This window comes from Mobula birostris, chromosome 32 (assembly GCF_030028105.1).
Source record: "Mobula birostris isolate sMobBir1 chromosome 32, sMobBir1.hap1, whole genome shotgun sequence".
Classification (NCBI taxonomy): Eukaryota; Metazoa; Chordata; class Chondrichthyes; order Myliobatiformes; family Myliobatidae; genus Mobula; species Mobula birostris.
Window position 1 is genome coordinate 29,909,339 of NC_092401.1, and position 27,991 is coordinate 29,937,329.

Sequence of the window (27,991 nt, forward strand, 5' to 3'; positions counted from 1 at the left end):
GATGATGGTGAGGACAATATGAGTGAGGTTGATGTTCTGGAGCATGTTGATATTAAGGGAGAGGAGGTGTTGGCGTTGTTAAAATACATTAGGATGGGTAAGTCCCCAAGGCCTGACGGAATATTCCCCAGGCTGCTCCACGGGGCGAGGGAAGAGATTGCTGACCCTCTGGCTAGGATCTTTATGTCCTCGTTGTCTACGGGAATGGTACCGGAGGATTGGAGGGAGGCAAATGTTGTCCCCTTGTTCAAAAAAGGTAGTAGGAATAGTCTGGGTAATTATAGACCAGTGAGCCTTAAGTCTGTGGTGGGAAAGTTGTTGGAAAAGATTCTTAGAGATAGGATCTATGGGCATTTAGAGAATCATGGTCTGATCCGGGACAGTCAGCATGGCTTTGTGAAGGGCAGATTGTGTCTAACACGCCTGATTCTTTGCAGAGTTCTTTGCGGAGGTGACCAGGCAAATAGATGAGGGTAGTGTAGTGGATGTGATCTACATGGATTTTAGTAAGGCATTTGACAAGGTTCCACATGGTAGGCTTATTCAAAAAGTCAGAAGGCATGGGATCCAGGGAAGTTTGGGCAGGTGGATTCAGAATTGGCTTGCGTGCAGAAGGCAGAGGGTCGTGGTGGAGGGAGTATATTCAGATTGGAGGATTGTGACTAGTGGTGTCCCACAAGGATCTGTTCTGGGACCTCTACTTTTCGTGATTTTTATTAACGACCTGAATGTGGGGGATAGAAGGGTGGGTTGGCAAGTTTGCAGATGACACAAAGGTTGGTGGTGTTGTGGATAGTGTAGAGGATTGTCAAAGATTGCAGAGAGACATTGATAGGATGCAGAAGTGGACTGAGAAGTGGCAGATGGAGTTCAACCCGGAGAAGTGTGAGGTGGTACACTTTGGAAGGCCAAACTCCAAGGAAGAGTACAAAGTAAATGGCAGGATACTTGGTAGTGTGGAGGAGCAGAGGGATCTGGGGGTACATGTCCACAGATCCCTGAAAGTTGCCTCACAGGTAGATAGGATAGTTAAGAAAGCTTATGGGGTGTTAGCTTTCATAAGTCGAAGGATAGAGTTTAAGAGTTGTGAGGTAATGATGCAGTTTTATAAAACTCTGGCTAGGCCACACTTGGAGTACTGTGTCCAGTTCTGGTCGCCTCACTATAGGAAGGATGTGGAAGCACTGGAAAGGGTACAGAGGAGTTTTACCAGGATGCTGCCTGGTTTATAGAGTATGCATTATGATCAGAGATTAAGGGAACTAGGGCTTTACTGTTGGAAAGGAGGAGGATGAGAGGAGATATGATAGAGGTGTACAAGATAATAAGAGGAATAGATAGAGTGGATAGCCAGCGCTCTTCTCCAGGGCACCACTGCTCAATACAAGAGGACATGGCTTTAAGATGAGGGGTGGGAAGTTCAAGGGGGATATTAGAGGAAGGTTTTTTACTCAGAGAGTGGTTGGTGCGTGGAATGCACTGCCTGAGTCAGTGGTGGAGGTAGATACACTAGTGAAATTTAAGAGACTACTAGACAGGTATATGGAGGATTTAAGATGGGGGGTTATATGGGAGGCAGGGTTTAAGGGTCGGCACAACATTGTGGGCCGAAGGGCCTGTACTGTGCTGTACTGTTCCATGTTCTATGTTCTTCCAGAGATGGTCGGTTACTAGACGTCACCTCAGGGAACAGTGGAGGCTCAGTCGCCAAGAATATTCAAGGCAGAGAGTAATCGAATTTTAGATCGTAAGACAATGAGGCTGCTGCAGTAAATTTAGGAGAAAGATCAGCTGTGGTCTCACTGAATGGAAGAGCAGACGTGATTATTCTGTCAACAACATCTTCTTTTGTTATGTCTGATTAGAATCCGATGTGTTACATGAACCCTATGTGAACCAAAAGGCATTATCTAATCAACAGTTGCTGAAGACAGGGGAAAATACTGCATACTAATCAGAATCAGGCTTAATATCACTGTTAGGTGTCATAAAATTTGTTCTTTTGCGGCAGCAGTACCTTACAATACACCCCCTTTGGAAGTTTTCATGTTTTATTGTTTTACAACATTGAATCACAGTGGACTTAATTTGGCTTTCTTTGATACTGATCAACAAACAGTGAAAATAGATCTCTACAAAGTGATCTAAATTAGTTACAAATATAGAACACAAAAATAAAGTCCCTTTAATATGACACACCAAACCATCACCGGTGCGGTCAATTGGTTTTAGAAGCCACATAATTAGTTAAATGATCACAAAGATCTTTCAGTTGATTATGGTAAAAATACACCTGCATCTGGAAAGTCCAACTGCTTGTGAGTCAGTATCCTGGCAAAAACTACACCATGAAGACAAAAGAATACCCTAAGCAACTCCACAAAAAGGTTTCTGAAAAGCATGCATCAGGAGATGGATACAAGAGAATTTCCAAGTCAAAGAATATCCCTTGGAGTACAGTTAAGTCAATCATCATGGAATGGACAGAATATGGCTGAGCTGTAAATCTGCCTAGAGCAGGCCATCCTCCAAAACTGAGGACAAAAGGGAGACTAGTGAGAGAAACCACTAAGAGACCCACAACATCTCTGGAGGAGTTACAAGCTTCAGTGGCTGAGATGGGAGAATGGCAAAGAGAAAGCCACTGTTGAAAAACTCACATGAAATCTTGGCTAAGGTTTGCCAGAAGGCGTTTGAGAAACTCTGAAGTCAGCTGGAAGAATGTCCTATTGTCTAATGAAACCAAAATTGAGCTTTTTAGCCATCAGACTAAACACTATGTTTGGCATAAGCCAAATACTGCACATCATCAGAAACAGAATCAAAATCAGGTTTATCATCACCGGCATGTGACGGGAACAGACAATAGACAATAGGTGTAGGAGTAGGCCATTCGGCCCTTTGAGCCAGCACCACCATTCACTGTGATCATGGCTGATCATCCACAATCAGTACCCCGTTCCTGCCTTCTCCCCATATCCCTTGACTCCGCATCATTAAGAGCTCTATCTAACTTTCTTGAAAGCATCCAGAGAATTGACCTCCACTGCCTTCTGAGGCAGAGCATTCCACAGATCCACAACCCTCTGTGTGAAAAAGTTTTTCCTCAACTCCGTTCTAAATAGCCTAATCCTTATTCTCAAATTATGGCCTCTGGTTTTGGACTCCCCCCAACATTGGGAACATGTTTCCTGCCTCTATCCTGTCCAATCCTTTAATAATCTTATATGTTTCAATCAGATCCCCTCTCATCCTTCTAAATTCCAGAGTATACAAGCCCAGTCGCTCCAATCTTTCAACATATGACAGTCCCGCCATCCTGGGAATTAACCTCGTGAACCTCCATTGCACTCCCGCAATAGCAAGAATGTCCTTCCTCAAATTTGGAGATCAAAACTGTACACAATCCTCCAGGTGTGGTCTTACCAGGGCCCTGTACTACTACTACTACTACTGAACCTCTCTGTTCCTATACTCAAATCCCCTTGTTATGAAGGCCAACATACCATTACAGTAGCTTTTTTCACTGCCTGCTGTACCTGTATGCTTACTTTCAGTGACTGATGAACAAGGACACCACGATCTCATTGTACTTCCCCTTTTCCTAACTTGACACCATTCAGATTGTAATCTGCCTTCCTGTTCTTGTCACCAAAGTGGATAACCTCACATTTATCCACATTAAACTGCATCTGCCCACTTACCCAACCTGTCCAACTCATCCTGCATTATCTCAACATCCTCCGCACATTTCACACTGCCACCCAGCTTTGTGTCATCTGCAAATTTGCTAATGTTACTTTTAATCCCTTCATCTAAATCATTAATATATATTGTAAATAGCTGCGGTCCCAGCACCGAGCCTTGTGGTACCCCACTAGTCACTGTCTGCCATTCTGAAAGGGACCTGTTAATCCCTACTCTTTGTTTCCTGTCTGCCAACCAATTTACGACCCATGTCAGTACCCTACCCCCAATACCATGTGCTCTAATTTTGCCCACTAATCTCCTATGTGGGACCTTATCAAAGGCTTTCTGAAAGTCCAGGTACACTACATCCACTGGCTCTCCCTTGTCCATTTTCATAGTAACATCCTCAAAAAATTCCAGAAGATTAGTCAAGCATGATTTCCCCTTCGTAAATCCATGTTGACTCGGACCGATCCTGTTACTGCTATCCAAATGTGCCACTATTTCATCCTTTATAACTGACTCCAGCATCTTCCCCACCACTAATGTCAGGCTAACTGGTCTATAATTCTGTTTTCTCTCTCCCTCCTTTTTTCACAAGTGGGATAACATTAGCTACCTTCCAGTCCTCAGGAACTGCTCCTGAATCTATAGAACATCGGAAAATAATTACCAATGCGTCCACGATTTCTAGAGCCACCTCCTCAAGTACCCTGGGGTGCAGACCATCAGGCCCTGGGGATTTATCAGCCTTCAGTCCCATCAGTCTATCCAACACCATTTTCTGCCTAATGTGAAATTTGTTAACTAAGCAGCAGCAGTTCAATGCAACACATAATATAGAAGAAAAAAAAACGACAATAAGTAAATCAATTACAGTATACATATATCGAATAGATTAAAAACTGTGCAAAAAAACAGAAATAATATGTTAAAAAGTGAGGTAGTGTCTAAGGGTTCTATGTCCATTTAGGAATTAGATGGCAGAGGGGAAGGAGCTGTTCCTGAATCACTGAGTGTGCCTTCAGGCTTCTGTACCTCCTACCTGACGGTAACAGTGAGGAAATGCATGCCCCGGGTGCTGGAGATCCTTAATAATGGATGCTGCCTTTCTGAGACACCACTCCTTGAAGATGTCCTGGGTACTTTGTAGGCTAGTACCCAAGATGGAGACAACTAAATTTATAACCCTCTGCATCTTCTTTCAGTCCTGTGCAGTAGCACCCCCCACCCACCCCGCCGCCCCCATACCAGACAGTGATGCAGCCTGCCAGGATGCTCTCCATGGTACATCTATAGAAGTTTTTGAGTGTATTTGTTGACATACCAAACTCTTTCAAACTCCTAATGAAGTATACCCACTGTCTTGCCTTCTTTATAACTGCATCGATATGCTGGGACCAGGTTAGATCCTCAGGGACCTTGACACCCAGGAAGAAACCATCCCTACCGTGAAGCATGGTGGTGGCAGCATCATGCTGTAGGGATGCTTCACTGCAGCAGGCTCTGGAAGGCTTGTGAAAGCAGAGGCAAAATAAATGCAGTAAAATACAGGGAAATTTTGGAGGAAAACCCTGTGAGGTCTGCAAGAGAACTGTAACTTGGGAGAAGATATTTTTTCTGGCAAGGCAATAACCCCAAACATAAAGCTAAAGCTACAAAGGAATGGCTTAAAAGCAACAAAGTTAATGTCCTGGAGTAGCTAAGTCAAGAGTCCAGACCTCAATTGAATTGGGAGTTTTTGGCTGGACTTGGAAGGGGCTGTTAACTCATGATCCCCATGCAGTCTGTCAGAGCCTGATCAGTTTTGTAAAGAATGGAGAAAAATTGTAGTTTCCAGATGTGCAAAGCTGACACAGCTATCCAGACAGACTCAAGGCTGTAATTGCTGCCAGAGGTTTATCTACTAAATACTGACTTGAAGAGGATGAATATTTATGCAATCAATTATATTGTTTTATATTTGTAATTAATTTAGATTACTTTGTAGAGATCTGTTTTCACTTTGATACAAAACTCTTTTCTGTTGATCAACATAAAAAAAAACAAATTAAATCCACAGTGATTCAATAAAACATGAAAACACATACACTCGGGGGGCAGAGCAAAGTGATGATGGCGCTAAACGGCCACTCCTTTGCTTGCATCTTCGGAAACAGCTCTATTTCCATCTTTCATTTTTCCTTTTTCCCTTTCAGGGTTCTTTTGAAGACCCTGACCTGGAGTTGCACGCTGACTATGGTTTTTTGCAGGAATGGGACCCGCTCCTGGGGTTTCACAACTAGCCGTTGCTCGGCACGTCAAGGGCTCAGCCTAACTTTGGAGGCCTAGGATCTCGGGGTTCTGGAGACGGGCGGATCGAAGGCTGGTGTTACAGCAGGAGACCCGTGTGTCGTCGGGGGAGCTGGAAGATCTACGGCTGTGTGCCCAGAGATGGATGCAAAGAAAAAGCATTTCAGGATGTAATGTATATTATATACACTTCTCTGACATTAAATGTGCTTTTGAAACCTTTGTATAAACATATAAACTAAGTAGTGTAGAAAGAGGGAAAAATTACTGAGGTACTGTACATGGTTCATTGCCTATTCATAAATTTGATGGTGAATGGTAAGAAGTTGGTCCTGAAATGTTTACTGTGCGCCTTCAGTTTCTGTACCTCCTCCTTGATGGTAGCAATGAGAAGAGGGCACATCCTGGGTGATGGGGGTCCTTTATGATGGATGCCACCTTTCTGAGGCATCACCTTTGGAAGATATTCTTAATGCTAGAGCTGACTGAGTTCACAATTTTCTGCAGCTTTTTCTGATCATGTGCAATTGCTCCTCCATACCAGACAGTAATGCAACTAGAATGATCTCTTCTGTACATCTGTAGTAATCTGGTGACATACAATTCTCCTCAAACTCCTTATGAAACATTGCCGCCGTCATGTCTTCTTTGAAATTGCATCAATATGTTGGGTCCAGGGTAGATTTTCAGAGATGTTGACACCCAGGAACTTGAAATAGAACATAGAACGGTACAGCACAGTACAGGCCCTTCGGCCCACAATGTTGTGCCGACCCTCAAACCCTGCCTCCCATATAAGCCCCAACCTTAAATTCCTCCATATACCTGTCTAGTAGTCTCTTAAACTTCACTAGTGTATCTGCCTCCACCACTGACTCAGGCAGTGCATTCCACGCACCAACCACTCTCTGAGTAAAAAAAAACCTTCCTCTAATGTCCCCCTTGAACTTCCCACCCCTTACCTTAAAGCCATGTCCTCTTGTATTGAGCAGTGGTGCCCTGGGGAAGAGGCGCTGGCTATTCACTCTACCTATTCCTCTTATTATCTTGTACACCTCTATCATGTCTCCTCTCATCCTCCTTCTCTCCAAAGAGTAAAGCCCTAGCTCCCTTAATCTCTGATCATAATGCATACTTTCTAAACCAGGCAGCATCCTGGTAAATCTCCTCTGCACCCTTTCCAATGCCTCCACATCCTCCCTATAGTGAGGCGACCAGAACTGGACACAGTACTCCAAGTGCGGCCTAACCAGAGTTTTATAGAGCTGCATCATTACATCGCGACTCTTAAACTCTATCCCTCGACTTATGAAAGCTAACTTTGCTTCCAACTTTCACCCTGCCCTCAAGTTTACCTGGTCAATTTCTGACACCTCCCTCCCCTTTCTAGATCTTTCTGTCTCTATCTCTGGAGACAGCTTATCCACTGATGTCTACTATAAGCCTGCTGACTCTCACAACTATCTGGACTATACCTCTTCTCACCCTGTCTCTTGCAAAAATGCCATCCCCTTCTCGCAATTCCTCCGTCTCCGCCGCATCTGCTCTCAGGATGAGGCTTTTCATTCTAGGACGAGGGAGATGTCCTCCTTTTTTAAAGAAAGGGGCTTCCCTTCCTCCATTATCAATTCTGCTCTCAAACGCATCTCCCCCTTTTCACGTACATCTGCTCTCACTCCATCCTCCCGCCACCCCACTAGGAATAGGGTTACCCTGGTCCTCATCTACCACCCCACCAGCCTCCGGGTCCAACATATTATTCTCCGTAACTTCTGCCACCTCCAAAGGGATCCCACCACTAAGCACATCTTAACCCCCCCCCCCGCTTTCCGCAGGGATCGCTCCCTATGCAACTCCCTTGTCCATTCGTCCCCCCCATCCCTCCCCACTGATCTCCCTCCTGGCACTTATCCTTGTAAGCGGAACAAGTGCTACACATGCCCTTACACTTCCTCCCTTACCACCACTCAGGGCCCTAGACAGTCCTTCCAGGTGAGGCGACACTTCACCTGTGAGTCGGCTGAGGTGATATACTGCGTCCGGTGCTCCCGATGTGGCCTTCTATATATTGGCGGGACCCGACGCAGACTGGGAGACCGCTTTGCTGAACACCTACGCTCTGTCCGCCAGAAAAAGCAGGATCTCCCAGTGGCCACACATTTTAATTCCACATCCCATTCCCATTCTGACATGTCTATTCACGGCCTCCTCCACTGTAAAGATGAAGCCACACTCAGGTTGGAGGAACAACACCTTATATTCCGTCTGGGTAGCCTCCAACCTGATGGCATGAACATCGACTTCTCTAACTTCCGCTAATGCCCCACCTCCCCCTCGTACCCCATCTGTTATTTATTTTTATACACACATTCTTTCTCTCACTCTCCTTTTTCTCCCTCTGTCCCTCTGACTATACCCCTTGCCCATATTCTTGGTCATCCCCCCTCCCATTGTCTTTCTTCCCAGACCTCCTGTCCCATGATCCTCTCATATCCCCTTTGCCAATCACCTGTCCAGCTCTTGGCTCCATCCCTCCCCCTCCTGTCTTCTCCTATCATTTTCGATCTCCCCCTCCCCCTCCCACTTTCAAATCTCTTACTAACTCTTCCTTCAGTTAGTCCTGACGAAGGGTCTCGGCCTGAAACGTCGACTGTACCTCTTCCTAGAGATGCTGCCTGGCCTGCTGTGTTCACCAGCAACTTTGATGTGTCAAGTATCCTGCCATTTACTTCGTACTCTGCCTTAGAGTTTGTCCTTCCAAAGTGTACCACCTCACACTTCTCCGGGTTGAACTCCATCTGCCACTTCTCAGCCCACTTCTGCATCCTATCAATGTCTCTCTGCAATCTTCGACAATCCTCTACACTATCTACAACACCACCAACCTTTGTGTCGTCTGCAAACTTCCCAACCCACCCTTTTACCCCCACATCCAGGTCATTAATAAAAATCACGAAAAGTAGAGGTCCCAGAACAGATCCTTGTGGGACACCACTAGTCACAATCCTCTAATCTGAATGTACTCCCTCCACCACGACCCTCTGCCTTCTGCACGCCAGCCAATTCTGAATCCACCTGGCCAAACTTCCCTGGATCCCATGCCTTCTGACTTTCTGACTAAGCCAACTGTGTGGAACCTTGTCAAATTGCTCACCCTTTCTACTTCTGAACCCTTGATAACTGTTGTGTGTTCCCTTGACTTCCCCTTTCTAAAGTATACAATCAATTCCTTGGTCTTACTAATGTTGAGTGCAAGGTCGCTGTTGTGACACCACTCAACCAGCTGATCTATCTTGCTCCTGTATGGTTCCTTGTCACCATTGAAACTCTGCCAACAATAGTTTAGTCGTCGGCAAATTTATAAATGGCATTTGAGTTGTGTCTAGTCATACAATTGTGAATGTAGAGAGCAGAGCAGTAGCATTATGAGGATGATCTTTGCCATTTCCAAAACCGATCTGAGTGTGAGTGTTCAGTGACACACAGGCAGCTCACACAGGTCAGAGGAAGTTGTTCTGTTGTTAATCCATGGAACAAACAGATTGTTTTATGAAGGAATGTTGGCTAGGCCATGTTTGTAGGCACTAAAGTTTGGAGAAGAGAGAGTGCGTTTGACTGAGATGTGCAAGATGGCAAGAGGTATTAACAGTGTCAACACAGAGGATGACACCAGCTTGTTAAATGGCAGGGTAGGTCTGAGGAGCTAGTGACCTAACTTTGCCCACATTTCACCTTTGAACACAGAGATGCACTCAGCCACTGCCACATGAGCAGAGGCTCAACTTGTAAGCACGCACCTGAAGATTGAGTTCGTGACAGCGCTGAGAGAGCTCATCTCTTGATTCTACCTCATCACACAAGCTGAATCTTTTCAACTAGAAAGAAAGGAGATCTTATTTCAGTAATTTCTACATGATTACCTAGTTCACTGTCAGAACAAACATACTTGCTGGTTGTACATCTGACTATGTTGGCTGTACACACAGAAAAGCATTCCACTGTATGTTTCAATGTACATGCGATAAATACAGCTAACCTTTAACCTTTACATTGGGATATAATATTAACACATTGTGCCAATTTATTTAACAGTTTTGATCACCTTCCCCACATAAATGGTAATCATATAACATTACCATCACTGAATTATTATAATGCACTTATGAAGATTTCAGGCAAAAATTAAACCCTATAAATACCTGGCAGTCCACTTCACTGTAGTTGTCACTATGTGCTGGTTCACAAGGGTCTCTGGTCAAAAGCTGAAGAGCAAGGAAAAATGCTGTAACTACAAATCATGCAATGACAAATATAAAAATGTTCAATTATCATTACCAACATGGATAGCAACAAGGAAAATAATCAAGAGGGTTATAAGTAGAGAATTATGCTCTCTGGCACAGAGTCTGGTTCTGTAGCTCAGAAGGGAAGGGAAAAGAAGAGGATATGCTAGGGGATTCCATAGTTAGAGCAGCAGACAGGAGATTCTGTGGATGGTATGTTGCCTCCCAGAGAAGTCTCAGATTGGGTGCATGGCGTTCTAAGGGAGGAGGGTGAGCAACTGGAAGTCATGGTACATATTGGTACCAATGAAATTGGTAGGAAGGGGGAAGAAGGTCCTGGAGAGAGAATATGGAGACTTAGGTAGAAAGCTGAAAAGCGGGATCTCCAGGGGCAGAAATCTTTGGATTTCTGGCAGTGCCATGTGCCAGTGAGGGTGAGAATAAAATGACTTGACAAATGAATGTGTGATAGAGGAATTGGTGCGAAGGGCAGGGTTTCAGATTTCTGGATCATTGGGTTCTCTTCCGAGTAAGTTATGACCTGTACAAAAAACACAGGTTACAGTTGAACCTGATGGGGACTGATATCTTTGCAGGCAGGTTTCAAACAAATTTGGCAGAGGGGTGGTAACTGGAGTCATAGGGCTGAGGATTGAGCTGTTGGTACACAAGTAGATGCAGTATGTAGTGACACTGTGAGGAAGGACAGGCAGATGATAAAGCAAAATTGCAGTCAATGGGATGCATTGAAGTGTAACATGGAGGAAAATTAGAATACTTCTTCCTCTTTGGAATGCATATATCCTGTGTCTTCTAAATTGCTTCCAGAATTTCCAGCTATTGCTCTGCTGTCATCCCTGCCAGTGTTCTTTTCCAGTCAATCCTCACCAACTCTCTCACGCCTCTGCAATTCCCTTTATTCCACTGTAATACTGATACATCTGATTTTACTTCTCCTTCTCAAATTTCAGGGTGAATTTGATCATATTATGATCACTTGGCCCTAATCGTTCTTCTATCTTAATTGGCAACCGCTGTAAAACAAGACTGAGAAGAAGTAGTAGTACTTCGAGGCACATGATAAATTAGGCCAGGTCAGCATGGTTTCTTTAAGAGAAAGTATTTCCTGACAACTATGTTGGAATTCTTTGAGGAAATATCAGGTAGGGTAGACAAAGGAGAGTCAAAGCATCTTGTTTACTTGATTATCTGAAGGCCTTTGATAAAATGTCACACGTGAGGCTGCTTCAGAAGTTAAGAGCCCATGATATTGCAGGAAAGATACTAATATGTTAGCAGTTGCTAGTGTCGGGACTGCTTCTTTTCACGATACATGTCAATGACTTGGATGACGGAATTGATGGCTTTGTGGCCAGCTTTGCTGGTGATACGAAGACAGGTGGAGGAGTAAGTAGTGTTGAGGAAGCAAGGAGTCTGCAGAAGGACCTAGACAAAGTGGGAGAATGGGCAAGGAATATAGGGCAGGGAGGTTTGGTGGAAGGAAAAAAGGTATAGGATATTTTCTAAATGGGTGAAAATTAAAAAAAAAAAACCAGAGGTATCAAGGGACTGGGAGTCCTTGTGCAGGATTCCCTAACTTGCAGGCTGATCAGTAGTAAGGAAAGCAAGTCGTAGGATTCATTTCAAGAAGTCTAGAATATAAAAAGCAAGGATGTAATATTGTTGCTTTATAGGCATTGGTCAAACTGCACATGGATGACTGTGATCAGTTTTGGGCCCCCTATCTGAGAAAAAAATGTGTTGGCATTGGCGAGGGTCAAGAGGAGAAACATGAGAATGGTTGTGGGAATGAAAGGGTTTAAATAGGAGGAGCATTTGGGCCTGTACTTGTTGCAGTTTGGAAGAATGGGGGGGGGGAGGAATCTAATTGAAACTATCGAATATTGGAAGGCATAGATATAGTGGGTGTGGAGAGGATGTTTCCTATAGTGAGTTCAAGATCAGAGGACACAACCTCAGAATAGAGTGGCTTCTATTTAGAACACAGGAAGAATTTCTTTAGCTAGAGGCTGGTGAATCTGTGGAATTCATTGCCACACCTGTGGAGGCCAAGTCATTAGGTGCTTTTAAAGCAGAGTATGATAGGTTCTTGATTAGTCATGGCATCAAAGGTTACGAGGAGAAGGCAAGAGAATGGGGTCGAGGGGGATAATAAATCAGAATGATGCAGTGCGGACTCAATGAGCCAAATGGCCTAATTCTGCTCCTACTTCCTAAGTTGAAAGCTTTCCACTTGATAAACCTGATTCTGATATAGGTCTCTATTGTGGACTGAGAACGTGAAAGGGGCAGGAAGAGGGGAATCATGGCTGGAAAAAGGGGAAGGGAGAGGGGAGGAACTGGAATCACCAGAGAGATATTCTGTAATAATCAATGAACCAATTGATTGGAATCAAATGTCCTTGTCTGGTGTCTGAGGGCTGGGTGTTTCTGCACCCGCACCAACCTCTCCATCTCTGCCACCCGCCCCACACATCTAATGCTGTGCTCCACCTTTGCCATTTCCAACATCCTTTGTTTCTGCCAGATTTACAAATTTGGTTTCTGTTCATGTTGACAAATACAGTACTGTGTAAAAGTCTTAGACATCCTAGCTAAAATAAATAAATAAAATACATACACATATACATAGACTTTTGCATGGTACAGTATATGTATTGGGATTTTACTGAGGTGTGTTGGCACATGCAATAAAAAACACCAAACAATTATAAAGAATAAAGAAATATATAAAAAAAAAGTTAATAAAATTTGACATATGAAATAAATATGTATAAATACACAAATACCAGCATGTATTTGCAATATATACATTATAAAAAGTGGTTTTAAGTGTCTACAGTGTAGTGCAGTGATGGGGGCAATAGACGGAGCGGGATTGGAGTCTAACTACAGTGGTTGATCAGATACAAGTTTCTTCCCACAGGAAGTTCAAAATGGTGTGGTTTTTGTTCTGAAGCGCTTTCTAGGCAAATGAGTCTGAAGAGGAGAAATATTCTGTTTGGCTTCACAAAGAAGAGGAGGAATATCCCGTTTGGCTTCACAAACATGTACTAAGCTCTGTGAAATGGTCACTCAAAGTTTGTGCAGACTTGCTGAGTACTTACGTGGTTACTGTGTTTCTTATTTGCACATTTGAGAAGCCTCAAGAACATAAAAACAAATTCTTTCTATCTGAAAATTAATACTATTTTTCTCACAACATTCTTGCCGTTCTTTAAAAAAATTACATGTTCTCAGTTTGAAATTTAAGGAAAATTAAACAGATATCAGCCCAGCATTTGTAATTCTTTTAGAAATATAGCAACTATTAAGATTTATCATAATTTACTAACAAGCTTTTGTAATAAAATTTATGACATAAGTGCAATGAAATGTTTTGTTTTTAATATGCTCAGCAGAAGTTTCCACTTTCCATAATGATAAATTCTTAAAATGACATCTGAAAGCATTTCTCCTGGTACTGCCAGAGATTTGAGTTTGGTTGTAACTGGTATAACTAAATTGGTTTGGAATAAGGAACTGTGCAATAAACAAAGTTCAAAGTAAATTTATTATCAAAGTATGCTTTGAATCTCCGGTAGTATATGTCACTATATACTACCTGAGATTCATTTTCTTTCAGACATTCACAGTAGAATAAAGAAATAGAGGGATAAATAGAAGTTCAGCATATTTTAAGGAAGGAAAAGCAAGTGTGCCCAGGTGACAAGGTGATATAATACAGGAACTCAAAGCCTCGCACCAAATGCAGGTCGACCTTCTATAATCTGGCACCATTGGGACCTGAGGAGTGCTGGATTAGTGAAAATGCCAAATTTTAGAAGGATCACACTAAGCAATAGCTAACTGCCTCACCATACCTTTAAAATATCAAGGATTCAAAGGTTCATTTAATGTCAGAGAAACGTATACAATATACATCCTGAAATGCTGTTTCTTCGCAACCATCTATGGAAACAGAGGAGTGCCCCAAAGAATGAACAACAATTAGATGTTAGAACTCCAAAGTCCACCCCCCCCCCCCCCCGGGCAAGTAAGCGGCAACGAGCAACAATCCTTCCCCCCCACTGGCAAAAGATAAAGCGCACCCACTACCAGCACTCAAGCGTGAGCTAAGCGATAGCAAAGACACAGACTTGCAGTTACCCCAAAGGCTACATTGCACTCGCAGTTACTGAGGGAATCCTCGTTATTTTCTTTTCCTTCGCTTAGTAATATGCTTAAATTCAGCGGGTTACCACGTCTGATCTGAGGTCGTAGGCAGAAGAGAATGGAGCACCGGCCGAGTGACGCCGGAGGGCAGTGCGCGACTGCCGGCAGGCGGGCGAGAAGGTGGACCGACCCAGCGTGCGCCAGCTCTCCCGCCGCTGGTGGGTGAGACAGGCGGGTACTGGGTGGCCACGCCTCACACAAATGATATTAATAAATGCAGGAAAACTAGCAGGAATTGCCTGCCTGTGCTTACAGGAGCGCGCCAACACGTGAACAGATCTAGCGCAACCAAAACAATGCATAGCAGATTGGTACAGTGGCCTGGAAAATTTGAAATTACAGTTGTGTGGGAAATTTGAAATCAGTGCGGATTATCAAAGGAACCGGATTACAGGTAGTCGGATTAGTGAAGGTCGACCTGCAATATGCCATCTACTGCAGTAATGAGTTGACTGGAAAATAAAAGAACATGGATGGAAAGAAAACAAAAGAACAAAAGTATTTGGTGTTTCTCTACATGTTCATTTGCAAAGTAAATGAAGCAGCAATTTGAAAAATACAATTTAGAATTAAGTCATTTCAGACAAATGACATATCTGCTTACCTCCTGAATGGCTGTCATTACAACATGTTGTACAGACTCCTCAAGTGTCATGATGTGCTGGATGTATTCTGCAAGAGGAAAATACTTTGTTGTATGGTAACATCACAGTCATAACATTAAAAACACTGTTTGCCTCAGTTAATTCATTAGAACTGTATCTCAGTCAGAAAAGTTTCAGAAATGATCAGGTTAGCAATTTCCTGCAGCAGAGCATAGAAGTCCCTTTCAAGGACAGAATTCCAATTCTGGCCTCAACTTATATTGGAATTGTCTGGTCACTCTGGGGATTACCAGAGCAGCTGGGAGACAAGATGGAATGTTACATGCCAGCATAGCATAGCATTCCATTTCTAGTCTGGTAGCTGGGGTGGGGGCAGGGCAAAGGAATTTGCAAATGATTAATAATGAGAATAACTGTAGGTACAAGAAAGACCCTTGTACTGAAGGGTCCCATGGATCTAGGGCAAAGGGGGCAGCAGCAGAAGATTTAAATGTGATTATTCAAAATAGTTCTGATGAATGGTCTTGGCCCAAAATGTTAACTCTTTATTTCTCTCCAGATGCTACCCAACTTGCTGAGTTCCTCCAGCATTTTGTGTCTTTTATACAAAATAGTGCTGTATTAACCATAGACCAAAATCAAACATGTCACCCTTGAGAATCACAGTCATAAATTGCTCTCAAACCTTTTCCCAGAATATGCTTCAAATTCCTTTAAAGTAATATTGAATGCTATGGTCCATTAATAACACATTTCATATGTAATGCTTTAAATAGCTTCAACAAGTTCAAAAACACTTGCCATTAAAAGCACCAGGAGCATCATCACCAAACAATCCAAGACACTGCAAAGAGTGATTAAAAAACGAATTTGCTATAATTATCCCACCATGTATTCTGGGATAAGAAAAGATATTCTTGCTGAGGCAGTGACATTTTTCATGTGCTAAGGATCATTTTAGAACACTTAGTGCTAAATGACAGATAGTTTTGCTGGGCACAAGTGCTTTGATACCACTGAGCTTGTTATCAGACTTTTGTCAGACCCACATCTGAAGTCATGAGGCAGATAACATAAAACAGGGGTAGGCAACCTTAAGAACAAATGATTTTCTAGCATGCGTTATTCATTAATTTGAGGCAAAACATAACTAGATGTATTTAAATGGGCACGGACTAGAAGGGCCGAGATGGTCTGTTTCCGTGCTGTAATTGTTGTATGTTATATGGTTATTCCCATATTTCAAGTTTTTTATGGCAGCGATCCCCAACCACCGGGCCGCAAAGCATGTGCTACCGGGCCGTGAGGAAACGATATGAGTCAGCTGCACCTTTCGTCATTCCCTGTGATGCACTGTTGAACTTGAACATAGGGTTGCCAACTGTCTAGTATTTGCTGGGACATTCCGTATATTGGCCTAAATTGGTTTGTCCCATACCAGCCTGCTCTTGTCTCGTATTTAACCCGCTAAGGTAGAGCGTTCCTATGAAACCTTTCGTGCCGAAATGGCGTAAAGCGAAGAAGCAATTACCATTAATTTATATGGGAAAAATTTTTGAGCGTTCCCAGACCCAAAAAATAACCTAACAAATCATACCAAATAACACATAAAACCAAAAATAAATAACACTAACATACAGTAAAAGCAGGAATGATATGATAAATACACAGCCTATATAAAGTAGAAATAATGTATGTACAGTATAGTCAGGAAGATGAAGGCAAAACCGATTTGTGAGAAAAAAAATTGGTAAGTACGCGCATGCGCACATCACATGTGCACAGCACACATGCACACAAGGCTTCATGGTCATGGTAGTCTTTCTGGGGTAAAGTGTTCCGGGATTTCACTGCTACTTTTGTCCCTTATTTGGGAGTGAGAAAGTTGGCAACCCTAACTGCAAAAGACATGTTAAGGTGAGTTTAACCCTACTTGAATAACCACACCCCCACCCCGGTTGGCCGGTCTGCAAGAATATTGTTAATATTAAACCGGTCTGCCATGCAAAAAAGGTTGGGGACCCCTGTTTTATGGCATTTATCTGACTCACTGTCCGCTCATTAATATGCGATCTGGCCCACAGAGGCAAAGTGGTTGCTGACCCCTGGCATAAAATAAACCATAGCAACATGAAAATGCCATGATAATGGTCCATCCAAACATTGCAGCCTAGAATATCACCCAATGCAATGCTGATTCCTTACCTTGCTTTTTCTCGCAGCTGACAGCACAGCCCAGCACAAGTTGTAGCATTCGGCCAAGCTCTGCTGTATCTGAGTGCTCTCCTATTAGATTGACCTCCGGCAGATTGTACTCAGAAATCTGGTGTCCCAGCACCTGAACAGGAAAACTCATTCATGAGATTATACATTTCACAGCAATAGTTTTAATTCAAGTGAACCTAAAGCTTTGCTTCAACGTCAACAGTCAAAGATAACTTTGCAAGGTACATTTCTGAATCATTTTTCTGTATTAATGCGCAGAACTCACAGATTTTACTGCGTCCAATACTCCTCAACATGAGAACTCTTGGTAACCAACTTATTTCAATGGTTTACTGTTCTCTTCATCTTTTGACCCAGAAAACCCTTGATATAGGAGCAGAATTAGGCCATTTGGCCCATGAAGTCTGCTTCACCATTTCATCATGGCAGAACCCAAGTTTCCTCTCAGTCCCAATCTCCCGCCTCCCCCTCCCCAACCCCGTATCCCTTCATGCTGTAACCTCTGTCCCAAACATACATAAAGACCAGGCCTCCACAGCTGCATGTGGCAACGAATTCCAGATTCACCACTCTCAAGCTAAAGAAGTTCCTCCTCATCTCCATTCTAAAAGGACACACTTCTATTCTCAGGCTGTGTTTTCTGGTCTCCCATCATAGGAAACATCCTTCCCACATCCACTCTATCAAGGCCTTTCACCATTTGATAGATTTCCATGAGGTCACCCATCATTCTTTTGAATTCCAGTGAATACAGAGCCAGCATCATCAAACGGTCTTCATATGATATGTAATCCTGGAATAATTTTCGTGATCTTCCTTTGAACCCTCTCCAGTTTCAGCATATCCTTTCTAAGATAAGATACCCAAAATTGCTCGTGAGGTCTCACCAGTGCTTTATAAAGTCTCAACGTTACATCCTTGCTTTCATATTCTAGTTCTCTTGAAATGAAAGTTAACATCGCATTTGCCCCCCTCACCACAGGCTCAACCTGCAAATTAACCTTTAGGGAATTCTGCACAGGGACTCCCAAATCCCTTTGCGCATCAGATTTTTGTATTTTCTCTCCACTTCGAAAATAGTCAACCCTTTCACTTCTTCTACCCAAGTGCATGACCATACAGGACTGACACTGTATTGCATCTGCCATTTCTTTGTCCATTTTCTTTATGTCTGTCCTTTTGGAGCCCATTTTCTCAAAACTATCTGCCCCTCCACCTATCTTCGTATCATCTGTAAACTTTGCAACAAAGCCATCAATTCCATCATTCAAATCACTGACATATAACATAAGAAGAATTGGTCCCAACACAGACCTCTATGGAACACAACTAGTCACTGGCAGCCAACCAGAGAAGGCTCCCTTTATTCCCACTCTTTGCCTCCTGCTAATCAGCCACTGCTTTATCTATGCTAGGATCTTTCCTGTAATACCATGGGCTCGTAGCTTGTTAAACAGCCTCGTGTGGCACCTTGTCAAAGGCCTTCTGAAAATCTAAGTACACCACATCAACCGATTCTGCTTTGTCTACCCAATTTCTTATTTCTTTAAAGAATTCCAACACACTTGTCAGGCAAAAAAATTTCCCTCGAGGAAACCATGCTGATTACATCCTAATTTATCATGAACCTCCAAGTATCCTGAAACCACATTCTTAACAATCGACTCCGACATCTTCCCAACCACTGATTTCAGACTAATAGGCCTATAATTTCCTTTCTTCTGCCTTTCTCCCTTCTTGAAGAGTGGAGTGACATTTGCAATTTTCCATTCTTCCGGAACCATTCCTGAATCTAGTGATTCTTGAAAGATCATCAATAATGCCTCCACAATCTCTTCAGTCACCTCTTCCAGAATCCTGGGGTGTTACACCATCTGGTTGAAATGAATCATCAATCTTCAAACCTTTATGACCCCTGACTCCTGGATCTTCCACCATACTGCCACTGTCTTCCACAATGAAAACTGACGCAAAATGCGTCTTCAGTTTGTCTACCATCTCCTTGTCTCCCACAACTACCTCTCTAGTGTTGTTTTCCTATGGTCCAATATCCACTCTCACCTCTCTTTTACACTTTGTGTATCTAAAGAAACCTTTGGTATCCACTTTAATATTATTGGCTAGCTCACTTTTGTATTCTATCTGTACCTTTTTAATGACATTTGTAGTTGTCTTCTGTTGGTATTTAAAAGCTTTCTAATCCTCTCACTTCCCACTAATATTTGTTCTATTAAATGCCCTCTCTTTGGCTTTTAAGTTAGCTTTGACATCCCTTGTTTGCCATGATTGTGTCACCTTGCCTTTAGAACATTTCTTCCTCTTTGGGACACATATATCCCGTGCCTTCCGAATTGCTTCCAGAAATTCCCAATCCTCTAAGTTCACACTAATTTATCCTCTATTATATGCCTTCTCTTTGGCTTTTATGTTGGCTTTGACTTCTTTTGTTAGCCACAATTGTGTCATCTTCCCTTTAGAATATTTCCTCCTCTTTGGGATGTACAGTGGCATGCAAAAGTTTAGGCACCCCGGTCAAAATTTCTGTTACTGTGAATAGCTAAGCGAGTAAAAGATGACCTGATTTCCAAGAGGCATAAGGTTAAAGATGACACATTACTTTAATATTTTAAGCAAGAAAACTTTTTTATTTCCATCCTTAACAGTTCCAAAATAACAAAAAAGGAAAAGGGCCCAAAGCAAAAGTTTGGACACCCTGCATGGTCAATACTTAGTAACACCCCCTTTGGCAAGTATCACAGCTTGTAACTGCTTTTTGTAGCCAGCTAAGAGTCTTTCAGTTCTTGTCTGGGGGACTTCTGCCCATTCTTCCTTGCAAAAGGCATCGAGTTCTGAGAGATTCTTGGGCTGTCTTACATGTGCTGCTCTTTTGTGGTTTATCCACAGATTTTCAATGATGTTTAGGTCAGGGGACTGTGAGGGCCATGGCAAAACCTTCAGCTTGTGCCTCTTGAGGTAGTTTATTGTGGATTTTGAGGCGTTTTTAGGATCATTATCCTGTTGTAGAAGCCATTCTCTTTTCATCTTCAGCTTTTTTACAGACGGTGTGATGTTTGCTTCCAGAATTTGCTGGTATTTAATTAAATTCATTCTTCCCTCTATCAGTAAATGTTCCCCGTGCCACTGGCTGCAACACAAGCCCAAAGCATGATCGATCCAGCCCCGTGCTTAACAGTTGGAGAGGGGCTCTTTTCATGAAATTCTGCACCCTTTTTTCTCCAAACATTGCAGCCAAAAAGTTCTATTCAAAAGGTTCAAAGAAACACCTAAACAAGCCTGATGCATTTTGGAAACAAGTCCTGTGGACTGATGAAGTTAATATAGAACTTTTTGGCCGCAATGTTTGGAGTTTAATTGGAAAATCATCTGTAAGGAGTATGTATGCCTGTGGATTTTCTCCAGGTGCTGTGCTTTCCTCCCATATTACAAAGATGTATCTGTTGGTAGGTTAATTGGTCACCGTAAATTACCCTGTGATTAGTCTAGGGTTAAATCGGGGGTTGCTGGGCAGTGTGGCTCGAAAGGCCGGAAGAGCCTATACTACGCTGTATAAATAAACAAGAGGCCCTCGATCCTCTTCGGATCATTCAGCAAGCCTGTGGGATGGCATGATGGTGTAGCAATAGGCACAATGCTTTACGGGTCAAGCTGTAAGATTGGGGTTCGATTCCCACTGCTGTCTGTAAGGACTTTGTACGTTCTCTGGGTACTCTGGTTTCCTCCCACATTCTCAAGACGATGGGTTAGGTTCAGTGAGTTGTGGCATGCTAAGTAGGTACCAGAAGCATGGAGACAATGTAAGCTATAAGCTTATATTCTATGACAATTGTGGGCTGCTCAGCACAATCTTCACAGATTTGATCTGATGCAAAGCTACGCATTTCACTGTACATTTCGTTGTAGATGAGACAAATAAAGGTAATCTTTTATCTTTATTCATTACATATCTGTTTATTAAATCACAGAAAGGTTAAACATAGAAATGGGCCCTTAGAGCTCACTCTGACATGAACTTAATGCTGTCATGATGCCCATTTTCACTACTCCTACTTGCCCATGTTTGACATATCCCTCCTTAATATCAACTTTCATATAATGGAGATTGTTTAATGTTCTAGAGATGCTCACCACAAAGAAGCTATAATATAGACCACCAAATTAAAATGCCCACTGGCATTGAGACACCGTGAGGATAGGCATTGCGATTAAAAATCAAATTCTTTCTTAATAGATGGCACAGGATACATACCAGCAAATCACAGTGCAAACACAAAAATGGTGCAGAAACCCAGCAGGTCAGTCAGCGATTATGAAGGGGTTAAATAGCTAACGTTTCAGCCCATAACAGCCACTGTTTATTCCCCTCCATAGATGCTCTAGAGCCTGCTGAGCTCCTCCAGCATTTTGTGTCTGTTTCTTTGGATTTTCAGCATCTGCAAAGTATCATGTTTATACATTGCATACTATCTTCACAAAGTCTACATGCATCCAAAATCTTCCAGGTAAGTAAATAAATCTTACAAGACTCACAACCTGTCACCACATGGAATTTTACAGGCTTCTGAAACAATTTCAGCATTGACTTGAAACATCCAGCCATACAGTGCAAATTTCAAGTTACTTTCCATATCTTAAAAATAAGGGTTTGAAAGTACTTACATCATGGTAATACTCCAACATACTCTGAAGGATTTTCTTCAAGTTGCTTACCTGCATTGTGAGAGATTTAAACAGTCAGAATCCCTCACAAACATTAACAGGAAGGATGGAGGAAGAACTGATCTCACTACAAAATGACTGAGCTGAAGCCAAGGTTCAAAAAAATTATATCAAGACTTTTGACTGGAGAAAGAAATTTCAATGCTACTCCACTGTGGAAAAAGGTCAAGATATTCTTTATTGCCTTTCCAACATCATATTTATTGGAGTGTGGTTTCACTGCGGTCACCCAACTTCTTTCAACACAATGAAACAGACTTCAGATTACTGAATGGGGGGATTTGAGACACCTGAGTGACTATCAGCCTGATGTTGAGAAGCTGATATCACTGCAGCAAACCCAGCCATCTCATTGAAAGGTGAAAAACAATGAAGTAGTGAACAGTCAGACAACCAATGTATACTCTAACATTGTTGATAAAAATTGTTTTACTATAATTAGGGAAATAATTTTATTTGTAACTCAATAGATTTGAATAATTTTGCAATTATTTGTCACTGCTTTGAATTTGCAGTTCCTATTTTCTTATACTGTGCATTGTAAATCAAAATTCTTTATAGCTTTCATGTAATGTGCAGAAAGGGAGTGGGGAATGCTAGGAATGTGGTCTGGGATCTGAGGAATGGTAACCCAAAAATGTTTGGAAACCACTGATTTCGATCAACGGGAATTTCTCTCAGGTGGTGTAACTGCAGTAACCACCTCTACACTGTGATATGGTGCATTACAAATGGGTAAATACCAAGAGCTCGTTTCAAGAGAACAGAAACTGTCTTGCAAAATCTTAATCTACATGATGATTGGAAGAACTAAACAGACACGGGTATGACAGAAAAGGTATCTGTGGAATCTGATAGGGGTTGTTTCTCATAACAGTATCTTATAGAACCTGTCTGGGAACGGGTTAATTTAGATTGAGCCATTAATAATGAGAAAGGATTAATAAGAGATCTTGTGGTTAAAGATTCCTTCACAGGCAATGACCACAATATTACTGATGCAGTTTGAGGGTGAACAACACAGGATCAAAAACACCATCTTCATCTTAAATAAGGCCAATTGCCATGGTTCATAGGTGGAGTTATTTAAGATGGACTGATCAGTAGATGAACAGGGTCAAATCTTCAAACAGCTGGTCCATAACACTCAACAGGAATTCTTCCCAATTAGAAAGAGAGATTCCATGAGAAAGAGGCACAAACTATAGTTATCAAAGTAAGTCAAGGATAATGTTAAACTGAAAACTAGGGCATTAAGTAGGTCTGGGAAGTTTTAGGATCAGGCATCAAAATATTAAGGAATGGATAAAATTGATTTTGAGACAAAAGTAGCATGTAATATCAAATCCAATAGAGTTGCCATATTATTTGCAGTGTATGTAATTAGGAAGAAGTGGCTAAGGCAAGTGTGGGGTCTCACAATGAGACTGATGAATTAATAACAGGAAACAGAAATGGCAGATGTTATATCAACCTTTGCTTCAGCTTTCATCACAGCAAACACTGTAAATACCACCTCCACACTGCATAAATGGCAGATACCTAGGGCAAATAACCCTTGGATAACAGATAGGCTAACTTCAAATAACAGGAAGGATCATTCAGGAAAATCAAATAGAATAAAAACTAATAAATATGAGTTTATGCAGAGTAAATCATGTTTGAAAAATTTGCTTAAATTCTTTGAAGATGTGACAGGGAGAGTTGACAGAGGGGAACCTATAGATGGAGTGTATTCAGATTTCCAAAAGGCATTTGACAAGATGCCACATAGGAAGCTGGTGAACAAACTAAGAGCCCAAGCTATTGGGGACAAGTGTGGTAGAATGGTTTGAAAAGTGACTGCCTCATAGAAAACAGAGAATCTGAATAAATGGGCCCTTCTCATGCTGGAGTCCTCCAGGGACCAGTTCTTGGTCCACGGTTGTTTGCCATTTATATTAATAACCCAGAAAAGGGAACAAAACATGAAACCATAAGACATAAGAGCAGAATTAGGCCATCCAGACCATTGAGTCTGCTCTGCCATTCCATTATGGCTGATCCCGGATCCCACTCAACCCCGTACACCTTCCTTCTTGTCATATCCTTTGATGCCCTGACTGATCAACTTCCACCTTAAATATACCCACGGACTTAGCCTCCACCAGAGTCTGTGGCAGAGCATTCCCCAGATTCAACCCTCTCTGGCTTAAAAAATTCCTCCTTACCTCTGATCTAAAAGGTCACCCCTCAATTTTGAGGCCGTGCCCTGTAGTTCTGGATAACCCTACCACAGAAAACATCTTCTCCACATCCACTCAATCTAGTCCTTTCAACGTTCGGTAGGTTTCAGCGAGATCCCCTGCGTTCTTCTAAATTTCAGTGAGTACAGGCCCAAAGCTGTCAAACGCTCCTCATGTTAACTCCTTCATTCCCAGAATCATCTTCGTGAAGCTTCTCTGGATTCTCTCCAATGACAACACCTCCTTTCTGAGATACGGGGCCCAAAACTAGTCATAGTCATACTTTATTGATGCCAGGGGAAATTAGTTTGACAATACTCTAAGTGCGGCCTGACTGATGTTTTATAAAGCCTCAGCATTATCCCCTTCCTTTTATATTCTATTCCCCTTGAAATAAATGCCAACATTACATTGCCTTCTTTACCACTCAACCTGTAACCTTCTGAGAGTCTTGCACGAGGACTCCCAAGTCCCTCTGCTGTTTGAATCTTGTCCATATTTAGTCCACACTATTGTTTCTTTTATCAAAATGCATCATCATACATTTCCCAACACTGTATTCTATCTGCCACTTTTTTTTGCCAATTCTTCCAACTTGTTTAAGTCCTGCTGCAATTGCATTGCTTCCTCAGCACTACTTACCCCTCCACCTATCTTTGTATCATCCACAAACTTTGCCACAAAGCCATCAATTCCATTATCGAAATCATTCACAAACAACGTGAAAAGTAGTCGTCCCAAAACTGACCCTGAGGAATACCACTAATCACTGGCAGCCAATCAGAAAAGGCCCCTTTATTTCCACTCGCTACCCCTGACTGTCAGCAATTCCTCTATCCTGCATCTTTCCTGTAACGCCATAGGATTTTATCTTAAGTAGTCTCATGTGTGGCACCTTATCAAATACCTTATGAAAATCCAAGTTAATGACATCCACTAACTCTAAAAGATTTCCCTTTACAGAATCCATGCTGACTTTGAGTTATTTTATCATTAGAGTCCAAGTAACCGTTTTTGTCGCATTTCTCCCTTCTTAAAGAGTAGAGTGACGTTTGCAATCTTCCAGTCTGCCAAGACCATGCCAGAATCAAGTGATTCTTGAAAGATCATGGTTAATGCACAAGTTACTGCTTCAGCAACCTTTGTCAGGACTTGGATATGGACCTTCTGGTCCAGCTGACATATCCACCTTATGACCTTTGAGTCTGCCCAGCACTTTTTCTTTTGTAATTGCAACGATAGTCACTCATGCTCCTGATACTCTGGACCTCTGGCATACTGCTAGTGTCTTCCACAGTGAAGACTGATGCAAAATACCCATTAAGTTCATCTACCAGTTCTTTGTCCCCTATTATTACCTCACCACTATTTTCCTGTAGTCCAATATCAACTCTCACCTTCCTTTTGCTCTTTGTATATCTGAAAAAATTTCTTGTGTCCTGCTCTCTTGCCCTCATATTTCATCATTACCCTTTCTATAGCATTTTCAGTTGCCTTTCGTTGGATTTTAAAAGCATTCCAATCATCCAACTTCCCACTCACTTTTGCTGCCTTTTCTGCCCTTGGCTTTTATGCAGCGCTTAACTTCCCTTGTCAGCCATGGTTGCTTATCCCTGTCACCTGAAAACTTTTTCTTCTGTGGGACTTATCTATCCTGCATCCTGTGAACTATTCCCAAAAACTTCAGCCATCTTTGCTCTGTTGTCAATCCCACCAATATCCTCCTCCAATCCACGTGGGCAATCTCCTCTCTCATGCCTCTGTAATTCCCTTGTGATACTGATTTATGTGACCTATGCTTCTCCCTCTCAAATTGCAGTATGAATTCAATCATATTATGATCACTGCCTCCTAAGGGTTCCTTTATATTAAGTTTCCCAATAAGATCTGGGTTATTACACAACACCCAATCTAAGATAGCTTTTCCCTGAGTAGACTTGAGCACAAACTGATGTAAAAAGCCACCTCATTCAACAAATTCAACAAATTCTCTCTCTTGCGATCCGACACCAACCTGATTATCCCAATCCCCCTGCATATTGAAGTCCCCCATGACAATTGTATCATTACCCTTATTACATGGATTCTCCAGCTCCCTTTGCAATCTCGGCTACTACTTGGAGGCCTATATATTATTCCCATAATGATTTTTTAACCTTTGCTGTTTCTTAACTCCATCCACAAAGATTCAACATTCTCGGACCCTGTGTCACATCTTTAAGAGTCAATTCCATTTCTTGCCAACAGAACCACAAGAGTGTCTATGCCTTCCTGTTTGCCCTTTAGATACAAAGTACATCCTTCAATGTTAAGCTCCCAACTATGGCCTTCTTTCAGCCAAAACTCAGTGATGCCCATGTCATACCGACCAATCTCTAATAGCCCCATGAATTTGTCCACCTTTTTCCGAATGCTATGTGCATTTATAGACAGCACCTTCAGTCTTCCATTCTTCGCCCTTTTGAATTTTACCTTCGTGATAATATAAGTCTTTGCTCTGTCTTGCTAATCATGGGCTTGTTCTTCCTTAGTTCCATGTTACATGCATCATCTACTTGTAAACCTGCTGGCTCACCCTCAGCTCTATCATCCTGGTTCCCATCCTCCTGCCATATTAGTTTCAAACACTCCCAACAGCTCTGGTAAACCTGCCTGTACCTAGTTTGCCAAAAATACAAGGAGGAGGGGGTGAGGACGAGTTAACCTATAATGGGACAGGAGCAAGCAACTGGGTGAGATCTGGCAGGTGGTGTTTAATGTGGGGACTGTGAGGTAATCTACTTCAGAGAGAGGAATCAGAAGGCAGGTTATTATCTAAATGGAGAGAGACTGCAAGTGAGTGAAGTTCAGAGAGATCCAGGTATTTGAGAAGATTTATCACAAAACGTTAGCAGACAGGTCCAAAAATTAGATAAAGAGTAAACATGATTGTCTTTACAGAAAAGGGGCTGAAGTTTAAGAACAAGGAGATTTTGTTCCAGATGTATAGGCTGTTGGTGAGGCCACACCTGGAGTACAGAACACACTTACCTAAGAAAGGATAGAGTGGGATTGGAGGCAGCCTGAAGGAGATTATTCTGGGTAATTCTTGGGATGAGAGGATTGTTTTATCACATTTGCATCTGTATCCGATAGACTGGGCCTGTACTCCTTGGAGGTAGAAGAATAAGGGCTGACCTCATTCAAAAAAACAAGATCTTAAGGGGGTTAGCAGGAAGGTGTTGTGATGTCTTCACTGATGAGAGATTTATGATCAAGTGGACATACTGTAGGTACAATATAAGAGAACTGTCATTTAAAATAGAGGTGCAGAGAGACCTCTTTCCTAAAATGGCAGTGAATCTCTAGAATTCTCTGTCCAGTGGTGGTGGAAGTCAGATCATTATGTTCAATTTAAGTGCAGATGTATAAACATTTGAAAGACCGAGGAATTGAGGGCTTGGGGAACTGCAACAGAGGTGGTGAAGCAAATGTGGATCAGCCGCTATCATACTGAATTGCAGGGCAGATTGAGAGCCCAAGAATCATAGAGATATTATTAAATGGAAGAGTGTGCAGAGAAGATTTATGAGAATGCTGCTTGGAATCGAGGGTATAGATTGGGTGAAGGTGCAGTCTCTTTCCCAAGGAAGGGCACAGATCTAAGGTGAGAGATGAAAGGCTTAAAAGGGACTTAAGGGGCAACCTCTTCATGCAG

General features: G+C 42.2%; 1 protein-coding gene across 2 annotated transcripts in view; it reads right to left on the bottom strand.

Moving 5' to 3' along the window:
- The window catches only part of hook2 (hook microtubule-tethering protein 2), a 102,263-nt gene that overhangs the window by 69,247 nt on the left and 5,025 nt on the right, over window positions 1–27,991 (bottom strand). For both annotated transcript variants that reach the window (XM_072248466.1, XM_072248465.1), the window contains exons 4-8: window positions 22,010–22,060; window positions 17,312–17,444; window positions 15,106–15,173; window positions 10,182–10,244; window positions 9,780–9,857 (exon numbers count right to left, since the gene is read on the bottom strand). In XM_072248466.1, coding sequence (XP_072104567.1) covers window positions 9,780–9,857; window positions 10,182–10,244; window positions 15,106–15,173; window positions 17,312–17,444; window positions 22,010–22,060 — 393 coding nt within the window. The remainder of the gene's footprint in view (window positions 1–9,779; window positions 9,858–10,181; window positions 10,245–15,105; window positions 15,174–17,311; window positions 17,445–22,009; window positions 22,061–27,991) is intronic.